The 13390-nt window shown below is 35.5% G+C and overlaps 1 protein-coding gene across 4 annotated transcripts in view; it reads left to right on the top strand.

The window, feature by feature from the left end:
- WWP1 (WW domain containing E3 ubiquitin protein ligase 1) overlaps positions 1-13390 on the top strand; it is a 59030-nt gene that overhangs the window by 42869 nt on the left and 2771 nt on the right. For 3 of the 4 annotated variants that reach the window (XM_041412497.1, XM_041412496.1, XM_041412499.1), the window contains 13 exons: positions 100-154; positions 249-333; positions 433-561; positions 1488-1560; positions 1646-1717; positions 2681-2769; positions 5397-5556; positions 8239-8372; positions 8468-8608; positions 9529-9649; positions 10814-10918; positions 12294-12390; positions 12692-12764. In XM_041412497.1, coding sequence (XP_041268431.1) covers positions 100-154; positions 249-333; positions 433-561; positions 1488-1560; positions 1646-1717; positions 2681-2769; positions 5397-5556; positions 8239-8372; positions 8468-8608; positions 9529-9649; positions 10814-10918; positions 12294-12390; positions 12692-12764 — 1334 coding nt within the window. The remainder of the gene's footprint in view (positions 1-99; positions 155-248; positions 334-432; positions 562-1487; positions 1561-1645; positions 1718-2680; positions 2770-5396; positions 5557-8238; positions 8373-8467; positions 8609-9528; positions 9650-10813; positions 10919-12293; positions 12391-12691; positions 12765-13390) is intronic. The other variant, XM_041412498.1, reaches the window with a different exon arrangement.

Here is a 13390-nt window from a genome sequence, read left to right on the forward strand (position 1 = left end):
ATGAATAGTCTTCAGGACTAGTGGTAATCTTAGAACACACTGAGAAAATAATATGAATAATATTTGGCCTAACTGAAAAGTCCTCTTGTTTTTAAATAGGCTTCGATGTTGTCAGCAGAAAATGATCCACTTGGGCCTTTACCACCAGGCTGGGGTAAGTTAATTAGCTGTGGATTTCAGGAAGTGGCAGTTACAGAAATTTGGAATGCAGTTGTTGTATAGTGGATTTTTTTCTTTTTTTCCCTTAGAAAGAAGAGTGGATTCAAATGATAGGGTGTATTTTGTAAATCATAACACAAAGACAACACAGTGGGAGGACCCTCGAACTCAAGGGTAGGTGTGTATAATGACTATGCAGATACAAAAGATCTTGCTTAATTCTTTTATATCATGATACAGGGGGAAAAGCACTGCTTGCAATTTCTTTTGCAGTTTACAAAATGAGGACCCTCTTCCAGAGGGCTGGGAAATCAGATATACCCGGGAAGGTGTCAGATACTTCGTTGATCACAATACGAGAACCACCACCTTCAATGATCCTCGTACTGGGAAATCTTCTGTGTAAGTGGGAAATTAAATATATTTTTAATGTTTTAACTTTGTATAATTAAATAGTTAAATCTTCTCATACTATAAAATGATCTACACTTTTAACTGGAATTGCACACTAAAATATGAACAAGTTTTTATATTATAAATTTAATATATTTTAAAATTTTATTTGTGACGTTATCTATGACACATTTTGCTGTACTGCTCTGATGTTCAGTAGTTTTTATATGCTTTTGAAATACCACGATTGTAATAATTTTATAAATAGGGAGGGGCAATGAGGTTAACTTGAATAATGAACTAATGTAACTAATAGTTGCATTTTTAAAGTAACAGCAAATGGTCATTAAGAGTATTGCTTATAATGATAAACACTCCACCAACAGTAATGTCTAAACCAAGTAGTTCTAAATACTTCTGAAAAAGTTTACATGCAAGTCTTCTTTTAAATATTTTGATTAGAAGCATTGACCCAACCTAGAGTGGCTTTCTTAATGTCTTTTGTATGGGGTAGGGTTTACTTCTGTCAACATAGTGATGACTTATCATTCAACAAGCCTGTAGAATGTTGCACTAGAATGTTCTTCATAGTTCCAGAAGCAGCTGAATTTATAAAGACTGACTTAGCAGTCTCTGTCAGGGAAGATAGTAAATTAGATGTGTCTCCTTTATGTTACTTGTAGTTTTTACACATTTCAGAGGGATTCGATACCATCTTGATCTTTTATCTTTCTGTTAAATTTGGTAAATTGAGTTGCAAAAAAAAAAAAAAGGCAAGGGATGGTGGAAAGGAAGACTGGCATTCCAAACCACCAGCTGCATTTGCTCATATCTTACAATAACAATTTTTGTGTATTTTTGAAATCTTCATTCTGTTGTTTAGCATTGAATTGATGTCTGCATGCTTAATGTATCTCAAATATGTTTCCTTACAGAAATAAAGGGCCACAAATTGCTTATGAGCGTAGCTTTAGGTGGAAACTTGCTCATTTCCGTTACTTGTGTCAGGTACTGATTTATTTATTTATTGAAACTATATGAGTTTTTACAAATGTATGTGCTACCTTTTAATGTCATTGCCTTATGATTACAGTCCAATGCACTGCCAAGTCATGTGAAAATCAATGTATCCAGACAGACTTTGTTTGAGGATTCCTTCCAGCAAGTAAGCCTGCAAAAATTATTTTGTTTGTTTGTCAAGACAAAGCAGAAGAACAAAAATGGCCCTAGCTAGTTCAGACTAATGGTCGTTCAGGCACAGTAATCTTCCTCTGGTATTAGCTATGGGGGTTTCTTAGGGAAGACTGTAAGAAAAGAGGTATTGTATATAATACTTTTACCATATGATCTTTCGTTTTCCAGCTGTATACAATTGAATTGCTTCTTGAGCTTGAAGTGGTTTCTGAGTATTTTAATAATCTTCAAGGGATTTCTCTTCCATGAGCTTGTCTGTGCTCCCCTTGTGAACTTTTTGCATCTTCAGCCTCCGGTGGTAGAGTTCCATAGCTTAGCCTACTGTGGCATCAGCCACATTGGATTTGCTTTTCTGATTCCTGTGTGTGTTTAGATACCTTACAATACATTGTTTTCTCCAGTTAAAACTGCTTAGTCCTTCAAAGATTAAATCTGTGTGTAATTGAAGCTTACAGTTCTTGAGCTCTTACAGTCTGCAGCAAACGAATGATGAAAATTCTTGCTGCTGTCACCACAAGACCTCTAGGCAGGGATTCTCTGTAAGAAAAAAGTATATTATAAATGAAAGTATATTGAACTTAGTCTGAATTAAATTACTTATTTTAAGTGATTTCCCTAAAACCAAAAACCATATATATCAGATGAAGTGCCTTTTCGCCTGTTTTCCTTAAATAATGACTACCTTAGGAAGAGTGTAAGAACAGGGTACCCATACAGCATTACTTTCCAGATATTCCTTCCACTTGCTAGTAGCCTGCTGCTCGAGGATTTTAAGTCCAAGTTGGTATTTTTGTGTGTAGTTCATTGATTGCTTGTTCCATGAGATGGTCTACTTGCTTTTCAGATTTGTGTAACATTTGACATATATACAATTTCTGTATATAGAATTGTCGTAACAATGCATAATTTATAACATTAATTTATTTATTAATAGATTATGGCACTAAAACCCTATGATTTGAGGAGAAGATTATATGTTATATTTAGAGGAGAAGAAGGATTGGATTATGGTGGCTTGGCAAGGTAAAATAAATTTTCCTAAGTAGTTTTTATTTTTTTAATAGCACTCTAGCCTTAATTTCTCTTGCAATCTGACCCTAGGTATCTTTTTAGTCCCCCTAAATGTATTAAGGAGGTGGAACTGGCAGCACTGGCTATTGTCACAGGTTGTAACTTCACATTGGTAAAACTATGGTCTCAGTTTTTCAGTTCTTTGACAAAGAGTGATATTTAAATTGGAATGAATTTATTTGCTCTGAGTTATTTCATAAACTTTCTATCAGAAAGTCCAATTTTTCTAGAAGTGGGAACTGTGGGAAAATAGTGTTCTGCTTATTTGGAAAAATGGCAAGTGAACACCAGATTGGGGCTAGTAAGAACAGAAAGGAAATAAACGAAAGGAGAGTAGTGCAGGCATGAAGGAACAACTGACAGATTATGTTGGCTCCAGTGGAATGTGAAACAGCTGGATTATGGGTTTTTCTAGAATCTGAAGTGGAACTCAGAAGGGAAAAATCTGATAACAGGAAAACAATAGACAAGATTTCATTTCTTGACCACAGAGAGTACAACCACTGATTACTGCTGCCAGTTACTTCAATGAAATGTTATTGCTAGGAAAAAAAAATTCAGTATTAATGTACATCCAGGGAATTGGGAAAGGTCATAGGTGATAGAACTTTTCTTGTTAGGTTGTTTTGTTGGTTTTTATTTTTTATATGTAAAGATGTTCTGGTTTGGTTTTGTTCTGGTTTTATGTAGCTTGCTGCATTAAAACTAAATTCAGTGAAAATTTGTAGTATTTATAAGCAAGGAAGCTTGCCTCTAAAGGTTAAACTTGTTTTGGGTACATGGTGTTTCACTTCTGATTACCCAGTACCACATAGATTTTTGGGGAGTGATTTCAGGGAGGAATTCAATTTTTGCTTTGCATGGGCTTTGTTTGGTTGGGGTCCCTGTTGTGAGGGCCATGGGTTTAGGATGGGAACCAGAACAGTTCATAGATCTTTCCACAGAGAAGATGTTAGAATAATTCACCTGAAGTGTGTTAATCAAAGAAAGTAGAGAATAAATAAATAAATGAATAAATTAAAACTATATAAGCAATGTAGTTATTTAAGTCTTGCCCAAGATTTTTTGTGTGAAAGTGAGAACCAGCCAGGATCTCATTGTAACTTGAGCTGAGAGTTCTTAAGTGACACTAAATAAATGTTCATGTACTGACTCATGAAATACAGCATTAATACAAATATAGATCAGCTGTCTCTCAGCAGACTAAACTCAGTGTTCCTGTCAGATTTTTACCTTGCACATAGCAGGACCAATCTGACATTATGTCCTGTGGAAAGTTTTTAGCTGTTGATATGAAAAATTCATTGCTTCTGCAACTTCTTGTTACTGTCTGATTTAGTTTATTCCTCCCTTGTTATCTGACTTGTTCTAATTTAAATGCCTATTAAATTTGATGCTTCTGTGTAGTTAATGGAATTGCCTCAGTATGAAGCTTGCCTAGAATGCTGTACAACATTTTCGTGCTTACTGGAAGATACATGGAGCCCTCTTAGGGTTATTGGATCCTGGCTGCCTTTCTCTGTTTATTCTTTCTACTTGGCCTTTGGGTTGGAAGTGTATCATAGTGACTCATGATCCATGACTTGAGTTTCATGGCACTGTTAGGAGAAACATGCCAGCAAACCTCATTTCTATTCCTTGATCTTGAGTAAATGCAAGGATAGAAGAGATGCCTCTTAACTATGACAGCTGAAAGGCAGTCAGAATGGAATTCAGTCCCTACAGTGATTATGGGACAGACTTTCAGCTGTTTTTATGGCTTATCCCTCGGCCTGCTTGTTTAGTACCAAACATTTATTGCCTGATACAAAAGCCCCTGAGTATGTATGACTCTTTTGAGGTCTCTGCAAATGCTATATGCAAATATTATAAAGAAAGAAATATTATCAAAATCACTTATCTGAACAATGAATACCAGATTCTAGTATTATTTCAGATCAGCTGAGTTGAAAAAAATTGAGGTGGAGAAAAACATGCGTTCATTTAACCTCAGCAGAAAGATACTTTTACACTGTTGTGTCATGTAGGCTTAACCAATGCATGGTATTTTGTCAAACTACAGTAACTCAGTATGTGTTTTGCTGTGAGACTGGAAAAGCAAATAAGGTGTGATGAGGTTTCAATTTGTTTGTTTTGTTTTGTTTTATCTAAATTGTTTATAATAAGCATGGAATAATCTGTGATTTTTTTGAGTAAAGATGTGAGTTGTAGACAGTAAAGTAGGCATGAGCAGGGTAAATGCTGTGTACAGGTTGAGGCAAGGACTGGTTAAGAAAAAATATTACTGATAGGCAGCTAAAACCTGTGCTGTGAGGGTGTGTTCAAGATGAAAATCTTAACTATAATTTCTAAACTTTGGAAACCATGATTTTCTAACATTATTTGTTCTGATAATTAATTTTCTATATTTAAGAAATATATAATACCATATATTATTCTGTGATTCTAATGCAACACTGTTTATATTATTCTTCAAAGGTTGCTTATATTTTGACCATTTTGCTGGTTACCTAATGGGAATGGTGATAAACATCTGTATTTGATGGTTTTTATGTGTATACATGTGTTTTTTTCCTTAGAGAATGGTTTTTCTTGCTTTCCCATGAAGTACTGAACCCTATGTACTGCCTATTTGAATATGCTGGCAAGAGCAACTATTGCCTGCAGATAAATCCAGCATCAACAATCAATCCTGACCATCTTTCATATTTCTGTTTCATTGGGCGCTTTATTGCCATGGTAGGTTAGATTTTTAAGGTTTTATATTTGCTGTAGCTATGCATTTACTCCTGAACAGTATTTGTTTGTACAGTTATTAAAGGTTATATTAATCTTGTAGAAATGGAAGATTAAGGCATATAAGTTTATTGAGCCAATTCCCTGAGAGTTAAGTCTCTTGCACACTCATGTTTCCTGGGAGAGTTATCAAAGTTAATATGACGTTCAATATAATATTTTATTTTCATGAATTGGATGTGTTTACTTCATGCAAACTGTTGTCTGAGTATCTGAATACTGATGCTCTGAAAAATGTGACTAAATGTTTTGTGAAAAAGGCTCCTCAGTGGGACCTAGTATACCTGAGGATATATGAAAAAATGAGTTAGAATGTTTTGCAGAGTACACTGGGCCTTAATTTAAATGTATATAAAAGTCAGATACCGAGGAGCCCAGAAGCTGTCAGGGAGCTGATTCTCTGCCATCGGATTTCTCTTAAACTACAAGCTGATCAGGCATGTTGTATCATTTCTTTGGTATCACTGAGTCGGTCTTCTATAGTGACTCCTGTTCTGTCACATTTCTTCCCCTCCATGTAGTGATGCAGTCATCTTTCCACATAATCATCATGTCTACAGGTAGTCCTTAGCAACATCCCTCAACCTGGTGAATAGTGAAACCAAAGAGAGTAGATACAAGTGCATTTTCATACTGAAGGGACTGTTGCCTTGTGTTGTTCAGGCTTTTTGTACAAAATTAGAATAAACACAAGCCAAGCATGATGTAAATGGAAAAATACTATCAGACTTAAAATAAATTAGGTTTGGGTGGTTTCTTAGTTCTGCTTTTCTTATAGATGTTTCTTAAGAAATGTATTCAGCTATGACAATAACATCTCTGATTTCAAGCGTTTTATGGCTGAGTTCACAATTTTTGTGTTGTGATGAAAATTTACCTCATTGGGTTTACCTTTCAATAGGCTGCCACCTTTTTTCTTTATTTTAGAGTCCTCAGCAAGTTACAGGGCCGCTTAGCAGCCAGGTGTGATAAAGCCAGTTAGGTGCTAGAGCCAGTGTTTCTTTGCTGGTGATTTTTGATCTTGTCTGTAAGAAATGTTAACTTTAGGAAAGCTATTTCATAACAGTACAGATCATAGTAGAGAACTTAATTAAAGTAATTAATGTAATTAAAAGACAAACTTTTATTTCCTGAAGTATTTATGTGTTTATATTTTAAATTCTCTAAGCGGGGCAAGAGAGAGACCTGTATAATGCTGCCTGATGTGGTCTGTTGCAAGGTTTGAGTATTCATGGTTTATACTGGATGGAGCTTTCTGCAGTGCTCCCTGGGATACCCTCTAGTGGCTTAAGATAGCTCAGGTAATAATGCAACTGGGAAATTAAGTGGCAGTTTCTGTTCTTCTCACAGTTCTAAAATAGTAGTGAGATTTTTAATTTTAAGCACTGAAGTAGCCACAGTTGTTTTCAACTGAAACAGGATTAAACATAAAGAATACACATATTGCTTCATAATAAATTAAGTTGGCTGAGGCAACTTTTATATCTTGCTGTAAGATTATCATACACATCAAATAATGTGATTTTAAGAGCTTAATTTAGCAAAAGCAGGAAATCATATACCCAGATGCTGTACTTGACATGGAATTTCTACCAGGTCACCCTCCCATGAGAAGAATAAACTAGTTTAAAAGTAAATAGATGTATAAATAAACAAAAAAATAAATACAGGCCTTTAAGAGAACCACTTCAAGGTCTCCTTAAGCAGAAGAAAATGCTAATAGATTAAACGTAAAAGGGGGAAATTAGGTGGGGAAAAAAGATGGAGCCTAGAGGAAATGGGCTGTTAATTGGCTTTTCTGCTCACAGAATTTCAGCTGAGAAGGAAGAGAAACAATGAATGCATGGCCTATGTTTAGGATGGCTTTTTTAAAAGAGCTATTTTAGTGGAGAATGTGTACTTGATAAAGTTGAGGGGAAGAAAGGGTTTTCATGGTTATGGTTGTGCTCTGTGATATCTCAGATGCACTGAGTCAGTGTAGGGGTTAACACTCTGTGTGCGTGTGTATGTGTGTATGCTGTGCTTCAGTACTATTACATTATACTATATACATTACTATTCAGCTCACACCCTATGCGCAGGTGTGGTGAGACAAGTGTGACCATGTTTTGGATTTGGGTTTTTTTTCAGTTTTCTGGAGAACTTAATTCCTCAGTTCTGTTACTCACCTATTAAAAAAATGTGGTTCCCAAAGCTCTTTCTTACAAGCTGCAGTAGCATTCTGTAAATGATGATGGTGCTGGATGTATGTATGTGGTAAAAAATGGCAGTAATACTCAAGTAGGATCTAATATTCTGATCAAGTAGGATAAAGTAACACTTTGCAATTATGCCTATTCACATAACTGAGGGAAGAAGGGATGAAGTCCTTTTATGAGAAGTTTTATTTTTAATCAAAGGATTATTAAATTGTAATAGCATATGCTTTGATAAATTTTGTCCATTTCTTTTGCTTCCTATTTAATTTAATGTTTTGTTCTTTATAAATATGGCTTTATAAAGCTGCCACTGCTATTTAGTGCTTTTCATTATTTGAAGGAGAAAGAAAAAAAAGACTTCAAGTCCAGAAACACTTTAATAATTCAGTAGTTCAATAAAAACTAAACATATTTTTCTGTTCAACAGGCATTGTTTCATGGGAAATTTATTGACACTGGTTTTTCTCTGCCTTTCTACAAACGAATGCTGAGCAAAAAGCTTACTATTAAAGACCTGGAATCTATTGATACTGAATTTTACAACTCCCTAATTTGGATAAGGTTTGTAGTTTATTTTTTTGTATGTGTGTTTGATATATTACGGATTTTTTGTTCACTGAGAATTCATTGCAATATTTTTTTTTCTTTTCATCCAGGGATAATAACATTGAGGAGTGTAACTTGGAAATGTACTTCTGTGTGGATATGGAGCTCTTAGGGAAAGTAACCTCACATGAACTGAAATCAGGAGGTTCAAATATCTTGGTAACTGAGGAGAACAAAGAAGAATATATTGGGTAGGAAGGTGTAGATGCTGAAAAAAGTGTTCCATGTTTCTCCTGTTGCTCTAGTCTTTTTTGACATGTTGATTTCTATTGGTTTTGTTTTGTTTTGTTATTTTACTTTTGCTTCCCATGTTACTGTGTAATTCTTGTGACTGTTATTGAAATGGTACCTTGGTGTACATGTTGCTATCTTGATACACAACTGCTTGGCACAAAAGGAGACCATGTGGAGAGAAGATGACCTGTAATGCTCTTATTTGTACAGCGAGAGAACAGGTGAAACTGAAATGAGCAAGCTTGTTTTCAGTAACTTCAGGTGACAAATCCAGGTAGAAGGAAGTTGTCTATTTGACAGAAGATCCTAAAATTGTTTAGAACTTTGCTATAAATGTGGAAACTGAAATTCAGAATGGTGTGTAACATGCTGTGATTTCAACTGTTTTTTTAAACTCTTTCTACTACTCTTTTCTGCTTATTTCCTAATTTTATCACTGCCCTTCTTTTTCCGAACCTCTGTTTGTGATCTGTCTATTCAGTGATCTCAAAAGCAGATGTACACACACCCTTTTCTGTGATGCAGTGTATGTCCAGTGCTGCACATAAAGTTTCCACTTAAATTAGTGGTCTTTAGTTTCTCAGAGAAACAGTTTCTATAGTATATAGATAAATTAAGGTTAATAATAATAATATTTTTTTTTAACTGGAATGGTAATCTAAGTTACATCTTGCTACTCCACTATTATCTAAATGTGAAGATTTGTGATAATATAGTATAGTAGGTTCCTTATAGTTAATGGAATTGAACAGTGTAAGAAGTGAAACTTGAGGGATTCTTACATGATGGGAACACATACACAATCCTGTGTGTTTGAACTTTTTCATGTTGAATGCTAATTGATGTTTAATTCCTGTGTGGTTTTGTTCTATCCCAGGCTAATGGCAGAGTGGCGATTTTCTCGGGGAGTTAGAGAACAAACCAAAGCTTTTCTTGATGGTTTTAATGAAGTAGTTCCTCTACAATGGCTGCATTATTTTGATGAAAAGGAACTGGAGGTGAGTTTTTTTATTCAGCATTTTTACCTTTTGCAAAGGTGATATGTATGGAGAGATTACATGGATAGGTCAGCTTGAATCTCTCGTCTGTGCATGCTGTATCTGATAGCTTCTGGAACATGGAGAATTTATTTAGAGCAGTGGGATTAAATAATGATTAAAATTGAATCAGTGTTCTTGAATCAGGGTTTTGGTGTTCATCATTAAAATGTATTTTTGAAAGTTTCTGTGAAAGTATATGAGATCACTGATGGATCTATGAGTCACAGACTTTTCCCTCTGTGGTAGATGGGCCGAATTACTGTGTAACAGAGACAGAAGTTGATTGTAGTGCATAGTGTTCGCTTAGGATCAAATACACTCTCTAAGACAGGTTCTAGGGTTCTTATATTTAAAGCCTGGAGGAACCAACAAGGCATGAAATGGAATTTTGCCAGATCCTCAGTATGCAACCCAAGGGCTGATAACAGGGATTGCTTGCATGCTCCATGTTTACTTAACAATCAGCCTGGCCTGTGTTCACTCTTGGGGTTGTGATCTGGAGTAGGGACAAAAGGCTCTGTAGTGCTGTGCTCATTTATTTCTGTGTGACTTGACAACTTCCCCTGTATTTAATGAGCAGTTTTCTGAAACCTTCTTACGTTAAGTAGGGAGAATTTTTTTCTAAAAAAATACTTTGCTCAGTCTTATTCAGTGTTGAGTTTCATAGAAGGCTTTGCCTTTAGAACTTTCAGCTTTCATTGCTTCTTGTAATGAATAATTTTCAGACTTATACTTTGTAATGTGTTTTTCCTTTATTAGTAGTAGCAACAATTTAATCATCGTTGTTTTGGAATGTGAGGTGAAGATTTAATGGAAAGGCTAATATATGCCTTAATATAAAAATTCCTCTTATGCAAAAGGTAGTAGCTTCTATTACTGTGCTATTAGTTGGAAGATACCACTGTGCACAAGTCTCTGATATTCAGTCTTTCAGAACACTTATACACAATTTTGGATAACTGTAAATTTAGGATAAATGAAAATCTAATTGTGTAGTAAAATGAAAAAATTACCAGTCCTTTTTTCAGAGCAGAAACTTTCATTTTTGTTACCATGTCTCATACAAAATAGAAAATACTCCTAATTTTTTTTGTTTAATTGAGAAATTGTTCTCTTTTCTAGGTTATGCTCTGTGGTATGCAAGAAGTAGATTTAGCAGACTGGCAGAGGAACACTGTTTATCGTCATTACACGAGGAATAGCAAGCAGATCATATGGTTCTGGCAGGTATGCTAATCCAGTTACATTTCTGACTTCTGTAGGTTTTGTTTTGATCTGTAGCACAAATGGCATGTGTAGTGGAAGGCTGTCCAGATGAAGGTTCTTACAGCTTCCTTTCTTTTTTTCTTTTCAGAGAAGGAAAGGAGGATTACTGGTCTTTAGGGAGGATACTTTAGGGTGAGAAATGGCAGACAGATTCACACATTACATTTGGATGCTGGGCTTGTGAATATTTTCTTCTGTTTCGTGTCCTTACTGATTATTCAGTGAGGGTTATTTTATTCTTAGTGATCTACCTTCTAAATGTTCTTATATGTAGTACACCTGTACATCTTCACTTTCCAGTACATGAAGGGAGCCTACAAGAAAGATGGAGAGTGACTTTTTACTGGAGCAGGTAGTGACAGGACAAGGGGAAGTGGATTCAAAGAGAGGGTAGCTTTAGGTTAAATATTAGGAGGAAGTTCTTTGCTGTGAGGGTGGTGAGGCACTGGAATAGGTTGTCCAGAGAAGCTGTGGACGCCCCATCCCTGGAGGTGTTCAAGGCCAGGCTGCATGGAGCTCTGAGCAACCTGGTCTAGGGGAAAGTGTGCCTGCTGTTGCAGAGGGGTTGAAACTAGATGATCTTTAAGGTCCCTCTCAACCCAAACCATTCTGATTTGGTGATCTAAAAATGTCACTTAGTACTTATGATTATTTGTCATATTAACTGTTGCAGTCTAGCACTGACTAATCTTCACTCACATTTTAATGCAGTTGGCTAAGGAAAACCCTCAAATACTATTCTGGCACTACTGTACAAATTTTCCCAAAGAGAAGTCAGACCTAGGATCTTCCTATCTTTTGAAAAGCCACCATTTTAGAGATGCTTTTGACTAAGTTTCTCTGGGAAACTTTCTCTGGCGGTTATTTCCTATCTTATTTATATAATAAGATCTGATGGTAAATCTTTTTAAGATACTTTGTACTGAAAGAATCTAAACCAGAAGTTTAAGTACCAACATTTATATGCAAGTTTTTCTTAGTCTTGAAATACCCAGAGTCTGTGGCTAGACTAGTGCTGTGTTTAATAACAATTGCAGTAGTCTTTATACGAAGCATTGACATGATTAATATTTTAGTGTAGAATACAATAGGTAAGGATTCTTCTTATTTGCTGTTCCCAGCCTTCACATTGTAATGGCTGACAGTGCATGTAATATGAAATCACTGTTCTTTTCTCTCTACCCAATTTTGCTAAAGTAAAGAAATGCGAACAGGTACTAAACAAGGTGGTGTATTTTCAAATGGAATTATACTTTTTCAACCATTTCATGGGGTTTTTGGTTTTGTCCAGCTGTGTTAAGACTTTTTATTAAGTAATTTGAATTTCTGTGCCTAGTTTGTAAAAGAAACAGACAACGAGGTTCGCATGCGACTTCTGCAGTTTGTCACTGGCACTTGCAGATTGCCACTGGGTGGATTTGCTGAACTTATGGGTAAGTAAAAGGTGACCAGAATGGTCTTATATTGTCACTGTTTCATTTGCAAATGAACCTTGCTGCAAGTGTACAGATAAGAGGAACTTCATGTTCATCGCCTTGGATCTAAAGGGCTTTTTATATCATAAATCCCATGAACACATTTATAAAGTATTTGGAAATTAGCTTGTTTCTGTGAGAAGCATGTTCATGTAAGTAATGAACTCTTGCTGTGTCTGAGTTGTGTCTTATGTTATGTATATATCATGTATGGTACTTAAAAGGAACAGATTACACTTTTCAAAATCTTATTTTCTAGGAAGTAATGGTCCTCAGAAATTCTGCATTGAAAAAGTTGGTAAGGAAACCTGGTTACCAAGAAGTCACACTTGGTGAGTAATGTGTAAACTTTCTGTACCTTTACTGGTTTATCTCTTCCAGGCTTGCATGAGCCAAATCAAATGAAATCTAATTTGGATCAATTCTCTATCTCCATCTTCAGCTTCATTTGATTGCCCTGACATGCCAGTATTGAAAACTTTCCTAGTTGCCCTCTTCTTAAATTTTGCAACTGTGCTGAACAGTTTGTCAGTGTCAGATGTATCAAAATTTTAAGAACATCCTTGTGTAGAACTGAAAGGTGTTTTCCTAATTCTTTTAGAGAATATTAAATAACTGAACATACCATGTTATTAGTAGGTACATAGTTGTTAGAGTTATTATGCAGTAACATTATAAAATATAAAATGTGTAAAGATAAAATGAGAAGAAGTAGCATGACAGAAATGACAGCAAACCTTCAGAAGAAGGATGCTTAGCCAAGAATGCTGATACTTTTTCCCACCAGGCTTCAGATGGGCCATTATTGGCTTGGCATTCCTGTGCATACTGAGCTGGTGCGTCAGGTACACAGATCAGTGTTTTATACAGACTGCAAAATGGACACACTTTCCTTTGGCAACCTGTGACAATAATATTCATCATACTTTTAAACTATTTAAGGGTATCCTCCATTTTA

Source organism: Onychostruthus taczanowskii, unplaced genomic scaffold (assembly GCF_017590055.1).
Source record: "Onychostruthus taczanowskii isolate IOZ18803 unplaced genomic scaffold, ASM1759005v1 scaffold4, whole genome shotgun sequence".
Taxonomy (NCBI): Eukaryota; Metazoa; Chordata; class Aves; order Passeriformes; family Passeridae; genus Onychostruthus; species Onychostruthus taczanowskii.